Source organism: Petaurus breviceps, unplaced genomic scaffold (assembly GCF_028583685.1).
Source record: "Petaurus breviceps papuanus isolate PSGF00001 unplaced genomic scaffold, PetGlider_PUasm1.0 90919, whole genome shotgun sequence".
In the NCBI taxonomy this organism is placed as follows: Eukaryota; Metazoa; Chordata; class Mammalia; order Diprotodontia; family Petauridae; genus Petaurus; species Petaurus breviceps.
The window spans coordinates 26,048,172-26,068,688 of NW_027187378.1; the positions used below are offsets into that span (position 1 = coordinate 26,048,172).

Consider the following 20,517-nt stretch of genomic DNA (forward strand, 5'->3'; position numbering starts at 1 on the left):
CACAGACACAGATATACACAAACACATGCACACAGAGTCCTCAAGACTCCAAATTGAATTCTCTTTCCACTGTGCCATCCTGTCTCCCTAAGAACTTTGTAAAATTATATATAATATATTATACACAGACTTCTTATAATACTGTACACACAGATGCACATATATAGTGCTATAAATTACTATAGAAATGTAAGGTGGTGGTATTAGTAGCAGTAGTGCCATTAGTAGTAAAATAATGATTATAGTAGCAACAGTTAAAAAAAACCACATAGGTCTCACTGTTTGCTGTGCTCCAATAGTATAGTGGCCCCGGTGGATAAAGAACTGGGAATGGAATCAGGGAGACTCATCTTTCAGAGTTCAAATCTGGCCTTAGATACTTATTAGCTGTGTGACCCTGGGAAAATCACATCACCCTATTTGCCTCAGCTTCCCCATCTATAAAATGGGCTGGAGAAGTAAATGACAAACCATTCCAGTATCTCTGTGGAGAAAACCCAGATGGAAACATGAAGTCTGAAGCGACTGAAATGACTGAACAGTAGTATGGATATCACCACAATGACATCTGCTGGTTAGCTGTAGCCTCACAGGCAGTTAGCAATAACAGTAAACTTTGCAACTGACCCATTTATTTCCTGAAAAGTTTTTCACTGAGTACTTTGCTTTATTTTTCAATATGTAGTGAATTCGGGCCCAAAGATAACATGATATTATTTTATTTAGAAGAGAAATGAATGTAAGCTAGGTCCATGTGTTGCCATATCCCTGAATTATTATTTTTCATTGGGTCCAGGGTTATTCTGGGATACAGAGAATTGCAGAGAATTTCTGTTAATACTTGTGCACCCAAGAGGCTGACTACTCTTCCCTACTCACTGGGTATCTCATGGAGCATGGGGCAAGAAGTTGTGCAAGGGAGAAGAGAGGGAGAGGGAGAGAGGGAGGGGGAGGGGAAGGAAGGGAGAGAGAGGAGAGAGAGAGAGAGAGGGGGAGAGAGAGAGGGAGAGAGAGAGAGAGAGAGAGAGAGAGAGAGAGAGAGAGAGAGATTTGTATATTGATCAGGACTGCCAAATATCTAGGATGTACACGGCAATAGCTGGAACTGTGGCTGTGGTGACCACTATTAGTATGGATCAAGACTCTACTGGTCAGTGACTGAAACTAATGGAGCACAGAGGAGGAAAGTCTGAGCCTAGAATCAGATGGAGGCAAGAACCACAAAGGCAAACTTGAGAAATGACTATAAGCTATTACAAAGTTGGAATGCTGAGCTGAGAAGGGAGAGACAAATTTCCAAAACTCTTTCCTCTTTCTTTGTCTATGATCTGTGAACAAGAAAAGGAATCCTGAACACAAATATCCACATTCTTTCTCTCCTCCTTTCTAAGTTGTAGAAATGGATGGATCTGGGGGGCTATTTCCTATTACCGTTGAAGATTTGAGAGAGGAAGGAAGAAAGGAAAAAGAAGGAAGGGGAAAAAAAAAAAAAAAAGCACTTATTAAAGCTCCTACTATGCGCCAGGCACCATACTAAGTGTTTTACAAATATTATCTCATTTGATCCTCACAACAACCCTGGGAGGTAGGTGCTATTACTATTCCATTTATGGTTGAGAAAATTGAGGTAAACAGGTTAAATGACTTGCCCCTTCCCCTCCCTCACCTCACCCCACCTTATACTTTCCTGTCATAGAGCTAGCTGTTTGAATTCAGGTCTTGTTATATATTAATATACTTAAAATAACACATTTATAGCCAAACACACTTTGCCCTGGCTCCCTTGTCTGGTAGTAACTCCTGTAAAACTCAGTCACTCACCCCTTTGTGGAAAGGAGATTATTCTGCAGAGATCATTTAAAAATAGTGGTTAAAACCCAACAAGATGATTAACAAGGAATAGTAAAATTCATGCTTGATCTGATCATTATTACACAAGGTACACTACATGGATTCACACTTTAATAGCATCAGCTTTAGCACTTAAAAAAACAAACCTTTCGATGACCATATGGAAATATACACATATACACACTTACCTTTTCATTCAAAAGCTGATGGTTTAGGGGTGTCCAGGTACTCATTTTTGTCTGCATTTTGGGACCATCTAGGTTTTTGGGAGGTGCAAATGCCATCTCAATATAAGAGGATATTTTTCCACAAGAAAAAACTAAACCTGTTAAAAAAATGAATCCTATTATATTTATAATATGGAATTACTAATATAAAGTCTATACAGCATTTAAAAAGTTTTAAATCAGGTTCTATACTAGGTAATGGCATATCATACTGACCGAAATAGAAGACACTTTCAAATATATGGTAACTTTACTTTTCATTAAAGAGAATTTTACGAAAATTACAAACATACAGTAGATCTCATAAAACACTCTGTCCATTACTCTACCATGTTAGAGGAGTAGGGGGATCATCCATATATTAAAGCAATGGGTGGAAGTTAGTAAGAGGTAGTTTAGGCTTAAGGTTAGGGAAAATTTCCTAATGATTAAAGCAACTCAAAAGGTGAATAGACTACCTCAAGTGGTTCACCATCATTAGAGGTCTGTAAACCATCTAAACCCAGTCTGAATGGTTACTGGGTGAGCGTCTTCTAGCGGTGATTCCTTTCTGTCTTAGGTTGGACTAGATAGCTTCTGAGGTCCCTTTCAACTCTAAATTCTGTCATTCTGAGCTTATGTTACTAATACTGGAGCTTAAAGTTGCTTATCAGAAATTTCCCTGTAACTTGCCTTTAAAGTGTGTGTGTGTGTATCTATATATAGATACACATATATACACTTACATACACACATAACTGATTTTTCAAAAGTCTTAGTGTAGTTTTAAGCTCTCAAAATTACACTGACTTTTAAGATATCTTGTATATATAAAAATTTCCTCAAGTCCCATAGCTTTTCAAAACCTGCCCTTTAAAAAGGCACAAATAAAACAACTCAAAATAGGAAATTTTTATTTAAATATTTTATTAAAAGCTTGACACTGAACATTCATACAACCAACCAAATTTGATTATCAACTATTTACATTTTATATAAAATATTATAGCAATTTTCAATCACTTTTGCTAAGTCTTTATCTGAGTTTTTTGAACATTAATTTTCCTTGATTTTTTTCTCTTATGGGGTCATTATTTTTTTGGTTTTGCTTTTTTTTCTTCCCATTACTTCATAAAGCTCTTTCCAGATTTCTTTGTATTCTTCATACTTGTGAATCTTAGTAACATTATAAGATCCTATTATAGCAATGTACCATAATTTATATATCATGAGGATGAGTTTTTGGTAACACTTTCAGGGTACATTTACACCACTGGAATGATTGGGAAAAATATAACTTTTGTTTTCCCCTGCTTGGGCAGCTAATGTGGTGCAATGGATAGAGTGCAGGGCCTGGAGTCAGGAAGATTCATCTTCCTGAGTTCATATCTGGCCTCAGATATTTTTTAGCTGTGTGACCCTGGGCAAGTCACTTAACCTTGTCTGCCCCAGTTCCTCATCTGTAAAATGATCTGGAGAAGGAAATGGCAAACTATTCTTTGACAAGAAAACCCCAAATGGGGTCATAAAGAGTCTGAAATGATAGAACAACAAAATTGTCCCCTGCCAGATTACTCTCCAAAAAAGATTCTAGGAATATGCAATTCTTCCTGTTCTTCTCAAACACTTACCCTATCAACCTCAAGTTTAAATGTTTTCATTTTTTCCAGTTTGATAGGTATGAGGTACTACAAAAAGCTGTCTTAATAAGCATTTCTTTGATTGTTAATAATGTTGAGCATTTTCTCCCCATGTAAATATTAACAATTTTGGTTTCCCCTTTTGAAAATTACCTATTTATGTATTCTTTCAAGGTTTACCCATTGTGAGATAGAATTAATGCTGTAACTTTTTTTTTTTTTGCTTTTTGGAGGGGGGAATGCAGGGCCATTGGGGTTAAATGACTCACCCAAGGTCACATGGCTAATAAGTGTTAAGTGTCTGAGGCCAGATTTGAACTCAGGTCCTCCTGACTCCAGGGTCAGTGCCCTATTCACTGTGCCACCTAACCACGCCTATACTATAACTTTTAAAACAGAAAGCTTAGTGATGTTTTATTTTATTTTATTTTTTGCTTTTTGGAGGGCAACTGGGGTTAAGTGACTTGCCCAAGGTCACAGGGCTAGTTTTTGTGTTAAGTGTCTGAGGTCGGATCTGAACCCAGTTCCTCCTGACTCCAGGGTCGGTGCTCTCTATTCACTGCGCCACCTACCCACCCTTTTAGTGATGTTTTAAAACAGAAATTTAAAGCAACCTTATCATGTGACATCCCATCCTTTCTTCTACCTGCTCTAACCCTCAAGTCCCTTCCTTCTCTTCGCCCCAACTTATTTTTAAGTGGTCTCCCACAGTCTGGGCATAGAAAGTAGTGACAATTGCTGCTCCTCAATGGCTACTGCAAACTGACAAGGCCTTAGCATGGCTGCTTCAGTGTGGTTGGGAGGGTGCCAAGAGTTTGAGACAAGGCCAAGTTATACCAGAGAGATGTCTCCAAGGAAAAGAGTAGTAAATACAGGAAAACATTACCAGGAAACTGGAGCTGGGGTCAGGTGCAAAGAGATTGACTATACTGGAACTAGGTATAAAAGTGAACCTGGGGAGGCAGGCTGAATTGACACGCTTTGTGTTCTATGGCTTCTAGGCTATTCTTATGAGGAGATGCTAGCCTCTCCTCACTTATTTCCCCTACTCCCCCCTGCCATCTCTGTTTCTACTAATCTCTGCATGTGTGCTGGCAATGGGGCTTAAGCAAAGGTGACCAGGGAAAGAGCCTGTACCTACCTGCTAAAGACTGGGCTTGGTGAAAAAGCACCTAGGTCCCATGCTTTGTGAATGAATGAATGAATATGCTTTTATTAAGTGTTTACTGTGTGCTAAGGATACAAATATAAAAGTAACCCCTGCTCCTAAGGAGCTCATATTTTAAAGGGAGAGGTTAACACACAGGTGTCCATGAATATAGGAAAAGAAGGACTTAAATTTTTGTGTCCTTTAAAAAAGCCTTATCTTATACATTAACCAAGGAAATACCAGATCTCAAATACAGACTAGGGTTTCCAAATAGCTTAAAGCCTAGACAAAATCAAAGAATCCTCGAGTTGGAAGAAATCTTTGTGTCTGTCTTCCCTGAAGCATAATTTCATAGCTTGGGAACTGTGAGGGGCCTTAGGGCTAATATAGCCTCATTTTATAGACAAGATTCCAGGAAGTTAAATGACTTGCCCCAGGTTAACACAATTAGTAAAGAGCAGGATCAAGAGGCAAATGCAGGATTTTGGCCAGGTGGCCCATTATTTGAACATAGTGACAAAGAACTCAATTCTGGATAAGAGATCAATTCTGTGTTTGAATGCTGGCTAATGTCATGGTGAAATGTCAAGGACACTGGAGTAAGAAGGTTCTCTGCAAGAGAGAGTTTTGTTTTATCTGCTGCTACTACCCCGTAGTACTAAAGACAGGCTCTGGCTTCAGGTTGGGCTTTGTTCTTAGCATTTCCTTTTGATAAAAATTTTTCTGAATTATCACAAGCTTACTCAATAATTGAAAAAAAAAAGTATACCACCCTTACACTTGCTGTTCTGGTATACTATAAAGAATATAGGATTTAGACTCATGAGAACTAAGTTCAAGTACCTGTTCTTTGAGGTAATAAGGTTACACAGTGAAGGGAGTGCTAGACATGTCAGTAAGACCTGAGTTCAAATTCTGCCCTTGGGCACTTGCCAGCTTTGGTGATCCTGTAAATCACATAATTTCACTCAGCTTCATTTTCCTCATCTTCTAAGGAGAAAAAATAATAACACCTTTACAGGATTATTGTGAAGATTAAAAGACGTAATATATGCAAACCTTCAAGCATTATATAAATACTAGCTTTCATCATCGTTACCTGAGTCATCCTGGGCAGATCACAATCTTTTTGACATAAGTTTCTCATCTGTAAAACGGGAATGATAATGCTTGCACTATTTATAGTGCAGAGCCATCATGAGACTCATATGAGATCATGGGATCACAGATCAAGAGCTGGAAGGACCTTCCAGTTCATCTAGTCCAATCTCTTCATTTAACAGACCAGGGAACTGAAACCTGGAGACGTTTCGTGACTTGCCCTTGGTCATGTAGCAAGTAGCCAAGCTGAAATTTTAACTAAGTTCTTGTGACTCCAAGTTTAGCATTCTACTAGCTATTATGAATTAGTTATTCAATACCAAACAATTATTTTTAGGATTATCAGATTAAATGGAAGGAAGAGGAATGAATTGCTTCATTTTTAACATTAGCAATAGGCTTTAACCAAGAAGAAAATTATTGTCATATACTTTGGCAGAGGGAGTTTTTTCAATGACAGGTCCAGTCATTATCCATATTTTTACCCTTATTTCATGTACATAGAAGCATATGACTTAACTTTTCCCATTCCTGATTTTTCTATTTGTATATCACTAGATAGGAATAAATAATAGACCTGTAATTTCATTGCTATAGGGATCTCTTAATTGAGGAAATTCCCTTTACCAATACATATTGACATCTACAGCCTAGAGTCTTAGAGAGTTGCCTAAAGCCCTGAGAGATTAAATGACTTGCCTGTATCCCACAGCCAAAAGCTTATAGAGGTAAGATTTGAGCGACCACAGTTCTTTCTGGCTTCAAGGCCAGCTCACTCTCCATTATACCACTCTCCTTCTGTGTGTACATATGAATTATTAAGAAATGAATCCAGGAATTAGGAACATTTGGAAATAGCAATATTTTGAAGTTTAAAAAAAGACTTTGTTCAATTTTTCGGTACTGATTTAATTAAAGAAGGTAGGAAATGATGAATATGAAAATAGACTGAAAAGAATTTTCAGATCTTTAGTGTTTTTATTTTATTTTTAAAGAGAAATAACTAGTTACTAAATATTTCTCCCCTTATCTGAGCGAAATCCTTAGACCTCCTTTCTATGACCACCAACTGAGATTATGCATCTGAGGAACTGCCTAATTTGATTTCTAGATCTTCTCTGGGTCACTGCTGTTGTTCAGTCATTTCAATTATGTCTGACACTTCGTGATCCTGTTTGGGTTTTTTGGCAAAGGTACTGGAGCAGTTTGCCATTTCCTTCTCCAGTTCATTTTATGGATAAAGAAACTGAGGCAAACAAGGTTAAGTGACTTGTCCAGGGTCACACAGATAGTAAGTGTCTGAGGCCAGATTTGAACTAAGGTGTTCCTGACTCACCTAGAAAATGAGCTGGAGAAAGAAATGGCAAATCACTCCAGTATCTTTGCTAAGAAAACCCCAGATGAGGTCACAAAGAGTCAGACACAACTGAAACAGCTGAACAACTTCCTGACTTCAGGCCCAGTGCTCTATCCACTGTTCCACCTAGCTGCCCTTTATGGTTCAAAGTACAATTTAATTTTTTAAATGGGACAATGAGGGGGGGGGCAGGGGAGGAATATTCTCCTTGCATATTTTTGACCTTTTTTCTTAAGCTTTGAAACAAAAATTATAGCTATTCTCAGAAGCTTGTCTAACTAGAAAGTTTTCTGCTTGTCTTGGCAGACAAAGAGTTAAAAGAAAGATGAAATTACCAATTTTGCCCCTGGCTGAAGTGCTGGTGGAGGGAGAACTCAAAAAAGAGAAGAAAGAAATGATTAGTATATACTTCTCTACCCAAGTGTGATGTAATCAGTTAAAATTCTGCTCTTAAAAAATACTCGGTGCCTTTAAAAATTCTCCCCACCAGAGTGCAGAGGATGAAGAATGGCCCCAGCTTATTCTTGAGAGTAAACTGCTGGGAGCTATACTTGAACTCTTATGGTTCTCCAGACATAGGGGTGTTACATCTTCCTTCCTTGTGTTTTGTTTTGAGGACACAAAGACAGAGCTGAACAAATGTAGAGGGAGTGAGGAGGGTAAATGGAGGAAAAGTGAGGCTAGCTCATCCTAGTTGAAGAGACTTCTAGAGAAAGAGATGGGAAACTGCTAACTGATAAGAAAGCCAGAGTTATCAGAAAAATGATTCTTTAAAAAGAAAATTCCAAGGGAATGGAATAAATTTAGAAAAACTGCTTATAGAAAGAGAAAAAAATAGCTTTTCTTTAAAGTAATTAATAGTTTAAAATTATTTTAATTAATATTGGTTTTTTTTTTGTCTCACCTTCATTTCTGAATACACTCCTTCCACTTTACCCAGAGAGACATGTCTTGTAACAAAGAATAAAACACAGCAAAACTTACTAATGTATCTATTGGATCTGACAGTAGGCACAATGTTCAACACACATAATTCCCCAGCTTTGCAAAAAAAGAGGAGGAAGAGGCATGATGCCTAGATATTTTTTAAAGGAAATTTTTTTTGTAGTAGCAATGAATTGTGAATAAAATAGATGTCCATCAAGTGAGGAATAACTAAAACAAATTGTTTGTTTCACTGTCATTTTGTGGGTTCTATAGCTCTAAAATTTGTTTAGAGTCATTTTTTACAGGTGTTGGAGGTAATGGGGGGATGAGCTCAAATAAGTTCCTGCTTTTACTCTGCCATCCGGGCTCCACCCCGCAAGTTTTGAAAGACTAGAACTGACTTAAAGTCAAAAGACCTTCAAGTCCTAGTTCTGCAAGTTAATTAGCCTATCTGGGGCTCAGTTTTTTCATCTGTAAAATCAATGTTCTGAACTAACTGATATCTAAAACCCCTTCCATCCCTAATAGTCCAACAGGTTCTTTTATTCCCATGTGAATATTCTCTCTACTATCGATAACAAGTGGTTTCCCATCTTCTATGATATTCACTAACATCTAAAGCAAGGTGTTTCTATCCTGGTTTGCTTATAGTTTACATTTTCATTATGGATTATATTTTTTTATTTAAATTTTTAAAAAATGTTTGAAAACTTGAAAATTTAAAAAGTATTTTTTAAAAAAGGATGGCTAACAGTTCTCCTCAGGAAACAAAATTTAGTTTACAGAATCTCAGGGTTGGGAGGGACCTCAGGAGCTATCTAATCCATAGAACATAAAAAGAATTCCTTCCTACAACCTACCTAAGAAGTGGTTGTGAAGCCTTTGACTGAAGATTTTCAATTCATTATCTCATGAGGCAGGACATTCTATTTGGAGAAGTGGGTGTTATTGGGTGTCTAAGGGCAATAAGTAACATCATTTCATGGGATATTTATTTATGTCATATTGCAATGCTCATGGCAAGTACTTATAAGAAGACCATCATAAAAATGCAATTCACCACCACCAGCATCTGTAGCAGAGGATAAAGAAGTAGAGAAATCCTATGAAGAACTTAAGATCTAAATTAAATGAATATCAACTTCAATACTTGACACCTTCAAAGCATAGGAAAAGAAGACCAAAAAATGTTAGAAGACACAGTTCAGGAGAGAGAAGTCCAAGGTTTCTCATTATATATTATGAATAGTTTCTTTGAGAAGACAGAGTTGAGTGGTACCAGACATAGAGGGCATCATAAATTGAAGTTGATTATATGTTAACAGATAAGAAATGACTAGTTATGTTTCTGAATCAGCATTCTGTATATAGTCATACTCCTAAACACCATAACAGCAAAGACCAAAACCAATATCAAAGTAGAATAAAGGAGGCAGCAACAAGATGGAGAAGTTAAGATAGGAATTTACCTGAACTCTCCCAAATTCCCCTCCAAACAACTTTAAAATAATGCTACAAATCAAATTCTGGAGTAGTAGAACCAACCAAAAGTCAGGGAGAAACAATTTTCCAGGCCAAGATAACTTAGGAGGTCAGCAGAAAGATCTATCTCACTGGGGTGGTGGTCATACCTAGAATAAAGGCTGCACCCTGGCAAGACTACACCAGCTTTGGGAGCTCTCAACCCACAAACAGTAAGGGGGATCAGACATCTGATCTTAGTGAGATTACAAGGGACCCTTTTGCATTGCCCATACACAGTCCTAGGATGAAGAGAAGCATTAGCACATGAGAACTTGTGGCAGCAGGGGAGTAGGGGCCCTGGTCATAGTTCCAGGGCAGAGAAGAGTGCTTGTGGTTGCTCACAGACAAGAGCACAAGCCAGGAGAGCAGTGTTCATATCTCTCCTTAGATCATACCACTTTGGAAGAACTGAAAAGTTATAGTCTGCCAGAACTAACCCTGAAAAGAGCAGCATGAAAAACCTGAAACTTTGGAGAGTACCCCCTTCACCCTATGAGCTGAGTCCAACTTTAATATAAAGTTAAAAATCAAGAAAAAGGCTGGGAAAATGGGCAAAAAACAACAAAAACCCCAACCATTAAAGTTACTATGGTGACAGGGAAGATCAAGACACAAACTCAGAAGAAGACAACAATGTCAAAACAGCTACATGTAAAGCCTCAAATAAAAATGCAAATTGGACACAAATATAGAAAGAATTCCTGAAGAACTCAAAAGGGATTTTAACACATCAAATCAGATACCCAAAGGGCTATAAAACCATACATACCCTTTGACCTAGCAATATCACTATTACTAGCTCTGTCCAAAAAGAGATAAAAAATAAAAAGGAAAAGGACCTGAATATACTTTATAACAGCTCTTTTATGGTGGCAAAGAACTGGAAATTGAGGGGATGACCATCAAGTGGGGAATGACTGAAAAAGTTGTGGTATATGATCATGGTGGAATACCATTGTGCTGTAAGAAATGATGAGGTAGATGCTGTCAGAAAAACCCAGAAAGACTTATAGGAACTGATGCAAAGTGAAATGATTAGAACCATGAGAACACTGTACACAACAACAGCAATACTGTAAGATGATCAGCTGTAAATAACTTAGATAATCTCAGCAATACAATGATCTAAGACAATTCTGAAGTACTTAAGATGAAAAATTCTATCCATCCTTAGAGAAAGAACTGATGATGTCTGAATACAAACTGAAGCATATTTTTAAACTTTATTCATTTTTCTTGAGGGTTTTTTTTTTGGTCTCTCTCTTTCTTTTTACAATATGACTAATATGGAAATGCATTGCATGACTGCACATGTATGACCTATGTCAAGTTGCTTGTCTTCTCAATGTGGGAGGGGGCAGGGAGGAAGAATGGGAGAGAATTTGGATTTCAAAATTTTAAAAATAAATATTTAAAATTATTTTTACATGTAACTGGGGTAAAATAAAATTTAAAAATCAAATAAGAGAGGTAGAGGAAAAATTGGGAAAAGAAATGAGTGTGATGGAAGAAAATTATGAAAAGGGAGTCAACAGCTTGGTAAAAGAGGCACAAGAAAATACTGAAGAAAATAACACCTTAAAAACCAGAATTGGCCAAAAGAAAAAAGAAGCACAAAAATTCACTGAAGAAAAGAACTCCTTAAAAATTAGAATTGGGCAAGTGGAAGCTAATGACTCCATGAGACATCAAGAAACAATAAAACAAAATCAAAAGAATGAAAAAAATAGAAGAACACGTGAAATATCTGATTGGACAAACAACTGATCTGGAAAATAGATCAAGGAAAGATTGTTTAAGAATTATTGAATAACCAGAAAATCATGATCAAAAAAAGACATTAGATGCCATCTTTTAAAAAATTATAGGAAAACTCCCCTGATATCTTAGAACCAAAGGGTCAAATACAAATGGAAAGAATACACTGATCACCTCCTGAAAGAGATTCCATGAATATTAGAACCAACTTTCAGATTTCCCATATCAAGAAGAAAAATATTGCAAGAAACAAATGGGTCAAAGAATCAATGCAAAAATTTTAAATAAAATACTAGCAAAGAGATGATAGCAATATATCACAAGGATCATATACTATGACCAGGTATGATTCATACCAAGAATCTAGGGCTGGTTCAATATTAGGAAAACTATCAGCATAATTAATCATATCAATAACAAAACCAACAGAAATCATATGATTATTTCAAAAGATGCAGAAAAAGCATTTGACAAAATACAGCAATCATTCCTGTTAAAAACACTAGAGAACATAGGAATAAATGGAGCTTACATTAAAATGTTAAGTAATATTTATCTAAAACCATCAATCAATAAGCATTATCTGTAATGGGGTAAGCTAGAAACCTTCCCAATACAATCAGGGGTGAAGCAAGAATGCCTATTATCATCTCTATTATTTAATATTGTACTAGATATATTAGCTCTAGCAATAAGAGAAGAAAAATAAATTAAAGGAACTAGAATAGACAATAAGGAAACAAAAATATCACTTTTGTAGATGATATGATGTTATGCTAGAAAATCTTAGAGAATCAACTAAAAAACTATTTAAAATTATTAACCTAGCAAAGTTGCTGGATACAAAATAAACCAACAAATCACCAGCATTTCTATACATTGCCAACAAAGCCTAACAGCAAGAAATAGAAAGAGAAATTCCATTTAAAATACTTGTGAGAGTATCTTCCAAGACAAACTATATGAACACAACTTGTAAAATAAAACCTATTTGTACAAAAATATTTATAGCAACTCTATTTGTGGTGGCTAAGAATTGGAAATTGAGGGGATGTCCATCAATTGGGGAAAGGCTAAATAAGCTGTGGCATATGGTTGTAATGGAATATTATTGTGCTATAAGAAATGACAAACAGGATGCTTTCAGAAAAACCTAGAAAGACTTATGTGAACTGATGCATAGTGAAATGAATAGATGTTGTTTGATGAGCTGTGAATGACTTAGCTATTTTCAGCAATACAATGATCTAAGGCAATCCCAAAGACCTATCTGCCTCCAGAGAAAGAACTGACATTTATTGAATACAGACTAAAGCATGCTATTTTTCTACTTTTTAATTTCATTTTTTCCTTTTGTTTGAGTCTTTTTGTAAAAAATGACTAATATGGAAATGTTTTACATAATTTTACATGTATAACCTCTATCTGATTGCTTACCATCTCAGGGAGGGGGGAAGGAGAGGGAAGAAAGGAGGGGTAGAATTTGGAACTCAAAACTTTAAATAAAAATGTTAAAAACAAATTTTTTAAAAAAGAAAATGTTGCAAGAATCTAGAAAGAAACAATTCAAATATTGTGGAGCCACCATCAGGCTAAAAAAAGATTCAGCAGCTTCCACATTAAAGGACTGGAGGGCTTGAAATATGACATTCCAGAAGGCAAAGAAGCTAGATTAAACTGTTTACAATCCCATATTGGAAAATGATACTGGTAAGGCCTAAGAACTTTATCATTATTAGTGCAGGTACAAGCAGTATACATAGACAGAGGGTATGGATGTGAGTTGACTATGACAGGATGATTTAAAAAAAAATAAAATTAAGAGGTGAGAAAGAGGCATCTACTGGGATGAGAGGGGAAAGGAGTGGTAGAATAGAAAAAATTATCTCACATAAAAGAGGTGCAAAAAGAAGAGCTTTTACAGTGGAGGATAAGAGAGGAGGTGGCAGGCAATGCCTCTCATTGGAATTAGCTCAAAGAGGGAATAACATACACACTTAGTTGAGTATAGAAATCTATCTCACCCTACAGGGAAGTAAGAGAGGAAGGAAAAAAGAAAAGTGGAGGAGTTGATAGAAGGGAAGGCAGATTAAGGGAAGCAGTGATCAGAAGCAAAACAGACTTTTGAGGAGGGATAGGTTAAAAAAGAAAAAAGAAAAATGGGGGGAATAGGATGAAGGGAAATCATAACTGTTAGTTATGATTATAGTTAATAATCATAATTGTGAATGTGAATGGAATGAACTCACCCATAAAACGAAAGTCAATAGCAGAATGAATTAAGACCAGAATCCTACCATATGTTGTTTTTAGGAAACACACTTGAAACAGAGAAACACATAGAATATGGGATTGGAGCAGAATCTATTATGCTTCAGCTAAAGTAAAAGAAGCAGGGGTAGCAATCATGATCTCAGAAAAAGTAAAAGGAAAACAAGATCTAATTAAAAGACATAAACTGGAAAATTACACCATGCTAAAAGGTACCCTAGACAATGAAGTAATATCACTACTAAACATATATACACCAAATGGAATAGCATCCAAATTCCTAAAGGAAAAAGGGTTCTAGGAGGAAGTAGTAAAATTATATTAGTGGAAAACCTCAACTTTCCCCTCTCAGAACTAAGTAAATATCAGCAAAACATAAACAAGAAAGAAGTTAAGTATATGAAAAGGATTTTAGAAAAGTTAGATATATAAAAAAAGAAAGGTTAGATATGACAGAATCTGGGGAAAATTATTGTTGTTTTTGTTTGTCCTTCATTCTCAAAGAGTACCATGACATCAGGAGGGTGATGCCATGACTTGCAAGTGAACTGGATTTAAATGAGAGAGGGCTGTGCAAAGTCATTCACCCAAAGGGCTATAAAGCCATGCATATCCTTTGACCCAGCAATACAACTACTAGGTCTGTATGTCAAAGAGACCAAAGAAAAAGGAAAAGGACCTATATGTACAAAAATATTTACAGCAGCTCTTTTTATGGTAGCAAAAAATTGGAAAGTGAGGGGAAGCCCATCAATTGGGGAATGGCTGAGCAAGTTGTAGTATATGATTGTGACAGAATACTATTGTGATATAAGAACTGTTGAGGGGAATTATTTCAGAAAGACCTGGGAAGATTTATAGGAAGTGATGCAAAGTGAAGTGAGCAGAACGAGGAGAACAATGTACAAGGTAATAGCAATGTTGTAACGATAAACTATGGATGACTTAGTTATTCTTAGCAATACAATGATCGAAGTCAATTCCAAAAGACTTAAGAAGAAAGATGCTATCTACCTCTGGAGAAAGAAGTGATGGAATTTGAATGCAGATCAAAGCATACTTTTGTTGTTGTTGTTCAGTTGTTTTGGTCATGTCAGACTGTGGCCAAAGATATTGGAGGGTTTGCCATTTTCTTCTCCAGCTCATTTTACAGATGAGGAAACTGAGGCAAACAGGGTTAAGTGGCTTGCCTAGGGTCACATAATTAGTTTCTAAGGCTGGATTTGAGCTCAGGTTCTCCCAACTCCATTGCTGGCATTCTGTCCACTACACCTTCTAGATGCCTCATGGCATAATACAGAAAGCCAACACAAAGACCTGGAAATAGGCTTATTGTAGAGATGTCCTGTGTACACACTTACTCTGGTCCTAGAGGAAAGAGCTGACACTATTTAGCCAACAGTGGAGTAAAGGAGCACTAAAAAAGAACAAGTGAAGTGAATGGTGTCTAAAGTTGGGGAGGTACAAGGCTCAGAGTCATGAATTGTCCTTTACTAGTGTTGTAAGCCATGTGGATCATGTAGGTCCTAAGATGTGGGAAGATTATTTTCAACTGACCACAAAATACAGTACTACAAATTTGTGAGAAGAAGGTAATTTTGTTGAATATCTGTGGATTTGAACATAATTTGCCCCCATTTTTATTGTATAAAATCTTTTTTTATTTAACACTTTTGTTTGCCTGAATGCTAGCAGGGAAACCTAGAGCCTTTCAAGGAAGGCAAAATAAGTTAGATTATGAAGTTACCTGAATTTCTTTAGGTGGAAGTAAAATATATGGAGTTTTCAAGATAAGCCAAATATTGTGAAGTTCCCAGGGTTCCCCTGTGCAAGGCATGAATCAGAGAAATTTTGTAAGAGGCATTCTTTAAATCACTTCTGAGTCCTTATGTCAAGAGAGATGCTTTGACACCAGGGTTACCTGTAAAATAAGGGTATTGGACTAGATTATCTCTGAAGTCCCTTATTGACTTAAATTCTGTGGTCCTACTCTAATCTGTCAGCAAGGAATAGTGATTATGACCAAATGGAGAAAATTTTGGCTTTCTAACACCTTATAACTTCTAGCCTTTTATTAGGGCAAGGAAGAACCACTTACAAAGGGTGGCAAATATGTTGGTGTAGCAGTAGTAAAATTCTCAGTCCAACATACATTTTTGCTATGATCTAGGGAGCCACAGGTACTTAGCCAAAAGAGTAGAAGGGGTGAAGCTTTCTTCAAGTCATTGAAACAGACCAAAAGTAAAGCAATTTACAGTTGAAAGGGAACATAAGGTTTATCTAATCCAACCTCTATATAAAGCATAAATATGCTCTATAGCATGTCCAACAAGTAGCCATCAAAACTCTGGCTCTAATACTTCAGAGAAATAAGGGAAGATTTGTATACAGTAATACAGAGTAAAGAAAGCAGAGCTAAAGGAATAATATATACACAACTACATATTATTTAAATGAAGATAACATTAACTAGCAGCAAAAATCAAGTCAAATACAATGTAAATCTAGTATTAACTTATTAAAGTTAAAGGAATACCCTTCCTTTGCTTGTCTTTTTCCATATTAACAAACTGTCTATTGTAACAAACAAATTTCCCATTTGGTATCCTGTGAAGATCTCAAATTTAACATATGCAAAACAGAACTCACTTTAAAAAAAAAGTTGTTTACTCATCTTTTAGTTGTGTCTGACTCTTCATGATCCCTTTTGGATTTTTCTTGGCAAAGATACTGGAATGGTTTGCCATTTCCTTCTCCAGCTCATTTTATAGATGAGGAAACTAAGGCAAACAAGGTTAAGTGACTTACCCAGGGTTATACAGCTAATAGGCAGTAGTAGAGGGCAGATTTGAACTCAGGAAGAGAAGTCTTTCTGATTTGAGGCCCTGTACTCTATCCACTTTGCTACCTACCTGCCCCAAACCATTTTCTCCGCAAAAATTTAACCATAGTCTCAACTTCCTTATTTTGGTTGAGGATACCACCATCCCTACAGTGACCCATGTTTGAAACCTCAGAATCATCTTCAATTCTACACTATCCTTTATTCCTCACATCCAATTGCCAAGTCGTGTTGGTTTTATTTCCTCAATATAGCTTGCATCTTCTCCCTTTTCTGCATTCACACATAGGGTTAACTGTTGAATAGCCTCCAGTCTCCCTCTCCTCCACACAGATACCACATTCATATTCCTACAGGTGTGAGCAAATCATGGGACTGCTCAAGAAACTGCAATGGCTCCCTGTTGCCTTTAGGATTAAATACAAACTTCTCAGACTTTTAAAACCATTCATAATCTGGCTCCAGTCTATCTTCCCAGGCTTATTACTCTATCTTCAAGCCAAACCTGACTACTTGTTCTGCATACACAGCACTCTTATTTCCAGTCTCTGTGTATTTATACTGGCTATCCCTCATACTTGGAATGCATTCCCTATTCATCTTTGTCTCACAGAATCCCTAGCTTCTTTCAAAGTTTAGCTCGAGTTTATCACATTCTATTTCAGGCTTCTCTTGACCTTCCTAGCTGCTAGTGTCCCCTCCCTCCAAGTTACTTTGTGTTTTAGTGTGTATACAGACACATACATACATACTATTTAATTTTCTGTTTACATTGTGTTTCCCCTCGTAAAATGTAAGATCCTTGAGGGCAGGGACTATCATTGTACCCTTAACACTTAAGACAGAGCCTGGCACATAGCAGTCACTTAATAAATGCTTGTTGATTGACTGATTTTTAACAAATGGTGAACTGCAAAAATATAAGATTATATGAACTTATCAGTTCCAATCATTCTTATGGTGTCTCGCTATTTTGGGAAAAAGTACTCTGATGGTAGTTTGTGAATTGGGGGGGGGGGGCTGTTGTCTACTGTAACAAAATACAATTTATCATAGAAAAAATCCTAGGTACAGCTTTCTTAGACATGTCTTCTAACACTCTTGTAGTCACCATCTTATTACTATTCCAATTAGCTCAGGCTGTTTGGACAGTTGCCTGGTGAGGTGGTCCTATGAGGTACCTGCTCCACAGTATGGGACAGCAGAGCAAGGAACAAGGGTGTGAGCAGGGAAAGGGAAACAGAATAAAAGAACAAGAGAAGACAGAGAAAGGGGAGAGAGAAAAGGGAAAACAGAAATAAAAGGAAAAGGTGACATGAGACAAAAAGTATGAAAAGGCAAACAAAAACAAAAAGTGAAAGTGACAAGGAAAAAGGTACAGAGACAAAGAACGAAAAGGTCAAAGACAAGGAAAGAGATTGTGAGGGGAAGGACTGGAAGGAAGAGACAGAGTCCTGACCTAACTCATTGTTAGCAGTGGGTTTTCTCCCTGCTATTAGAGGTTCAGGGAGGTTAAATAGATTTAGCAAACTTTAAGCTCTTCCTTCACAATATTTGTCCTAATGCAGTCTGTGAACTTTTTCTATGGCTCTCTAATCATGCACCTTATGAACCCTCAGCTTTAGAGACTGACATTTCAGATATTTCCTCAGAAACTAATCAAGAACACATGTATGACAAATTGAAGTGATTATACAGGGCTTTGTACTTTTGGGGAGCTGTTCATATATTGCAATGACTTGAAACTAGACAGGAAATAGTAGAAAGGGATGTAGCTTTGTTAGTTGGTAGTAAAAAAAAAAAAAAAGCCCCAAATCTTCATACACACAACAGCCCATAAAGTACTTCCACACCCATTCCAAGACAAAGCATGTGAGAACATTGTCCCCTCCCCAACACACACATGTTCTTCAGATTTGATGTTTCTCTCTCTCTCTTGACTTCTCCCCCCGCCTCGCACCAGTTCATTTTATTGTGGTTTCATTTAGATAAAAAGTATAACATCAGAGAGGGGGGTGGGGAAGAGAATGACAAAGAAGAAAAGGAAAATCAGTATACAGTTCCCTCGTCTACACCCATTTAGGGGATACATCCCGATTGGTGTACACGAGGATAAATAGCTTTGTTAAATATAAAATATTAGTGAAAATGTTGGAAGATGAAAAGGCAGAACATTTGAGGTTTGGTATTGTATTGTACCTAAGATTATAATATTTTTTATTTGAAAATCAGAACTATCCTCCAATCAGCACTGTTGATGCTGATGACATATGTCAACGAAATGAGATAACATATGTGAACTGTTTTTCAAACATTAAAGCTGTATGAATGCTAGCTATTATTCTTATTGCTAGGGAACAGATAGAACTGCTGCTAACAATGATCATCTGGAGTGTCTGCCTTGGCTCAAACAGAAGACCATAGGTGACAAAAATGGGGTGAGGACTAAAATATACAGTGCTAAAAACATAACACCTGATCAACAGATACCTATTCATTGATGATCTATTCCCAGCTCTTTCTTTAACCAATCTGTATGACCTTGAGTCAATCACATACTCTCTCTCTCTGAGCCTCAGTTTCCTGACCTGTAAAAGGAAGGAGTTGAACTAAATGACTTCTAAGGTTGTTCCCAGCTTGAAAAATCTATGATTCTGATTGAACCTGAAGGAGAAGAGGGCACAGTGTCCTGCTGCAGAGCATTCATAAGGGTTGTGGTAAATATGGGGAGGGCACAAAGTGTGTAGCCCCTAAAAGACAGTCTGCCTTTTTTTTTCATGCATTGATTACTCAGTGCTCACCTCATTCAGTAGTAAGAGCAGCAGCAGCAGCAGCAGCAGCAGGTCCCCCCTTCAGGCCTCAAACTGGAAAACCTCCAGTTACCATAGCGGCACAAAAGCAGCCTTTTCTTCTCCCAGCTCCCACCAGTCCCAGCTTCCTCTAGTCCAATCATAGCCCACAAACTCGGTCTCTGGCATCCTATATCTCTTAGGCAACAGTGTGTGGCTTCTTGATTGGCCATGAGATCTAGGAGGGCTGAAACCTTAACTGGGCATAGGGGAATAGAAGGGGGAAGTGAACCAACAACAAACCATGGGTGGTGAGGGTCTGTGAAGCGGGAGATTGCATTCAGTCTTTAGAGAGAATAAAGGGAGAATTCCTAAAAGCTTTCTTTAGTCCGCTTGCCACTGAGCATGCCTAATCTAGTCACACAGGAGTTCCCAAATGAAAATTCCACTTCTTGCTTTGAGAGTAGCCAAACAGGAGAAGGTGGGCAGAAATAAAAAGAACAAGCTTCTAATTCAACACAAGCACTGCACCTGTACCAGGAAGTGGGTGGGTTCAAGACCTAAGGAAAGATTTGGGGAGAACTGTCACACACAAAAGCTTCTTAGCTCAGGTTTCCTAGGTTTTAGAAGTCAAACTGACCAAGAGATACCTCAGGAAACCAGCAGATGGCATGCCTTTACAAGAATTGTTTTTAAAAATGGGCTTAAAATCTGGTTCCAAAGAACTGGGGTTCAGAATTACACAAAAGACTTTTCCCGAAGGGATAGGGACTGGACTTAAGATTTCATTGGTATAGAGGACTCTCTAAGGCTGTGTATAGATTGCAGAGAAGATGCAGATCTACCTCAGTAGAAGAAGTTTCTTCCTCTCATTAAGGGGCAAGTGCAAAATAGAGGGAGGGAGGGAGGGAGGGAGGAAGGAAGGAAGGAAGGAAGGAAGGAAGGAAGGAAGGAAGGAAGGAAGGAAGGAAGGAAGGAAATAGTTTTTCTTGTTCTTTTTCTGTGTGTGCTAAAATAATAGCTCACATTTATACAATACTTTAAGGTTTATAGACCATTGTCCTCACAACAACCTGAGGTAAAAAGTGCAATTGTAGCTCC

General features: G+C 37.2%; 1 protein-coding gene across 4 annotated transcripts in view; it reads right to left on the reverse strand.

Annotated features, from left to right (window-relative positions):
- The window catches only part of FBXO16 (F-box protein 16), a 74,592-nt gene extending 54,971 nt beyond the window's left edge, over positions 1–19,621 (reverse strand). Inside the window, exons 1-3 of one of the 4 annotated variants that reach the window (XM_069075632.1) lie at positions 19,429–19,621; positions 15,533–15,706; positions 2,040–2,176 (exon numbers count right to left, since the gene is read on the reverse strand). In XM_069075632.1, coding sequence (XP_068931733.1) covers positions 2,040–2,135 — 96 coding nt within the window. In that variant the 5' untranslated portion in view covers positions 2,136–2,176; positions 15,533–15,706; positions 19,429–19,621. Of the gene's footprint in view, positions 1–2,039; positions 2,177–15,532; positions 15,707–19,428 lie in introns of those variants that run through there. The other 3 variants (XM_069075631.1, XM_069075633.1, XM_069075634.1) reach the window with 3 other exon arrangements.
- Positions 19,622–20,517: the final 896 nt, after the last annotated feature.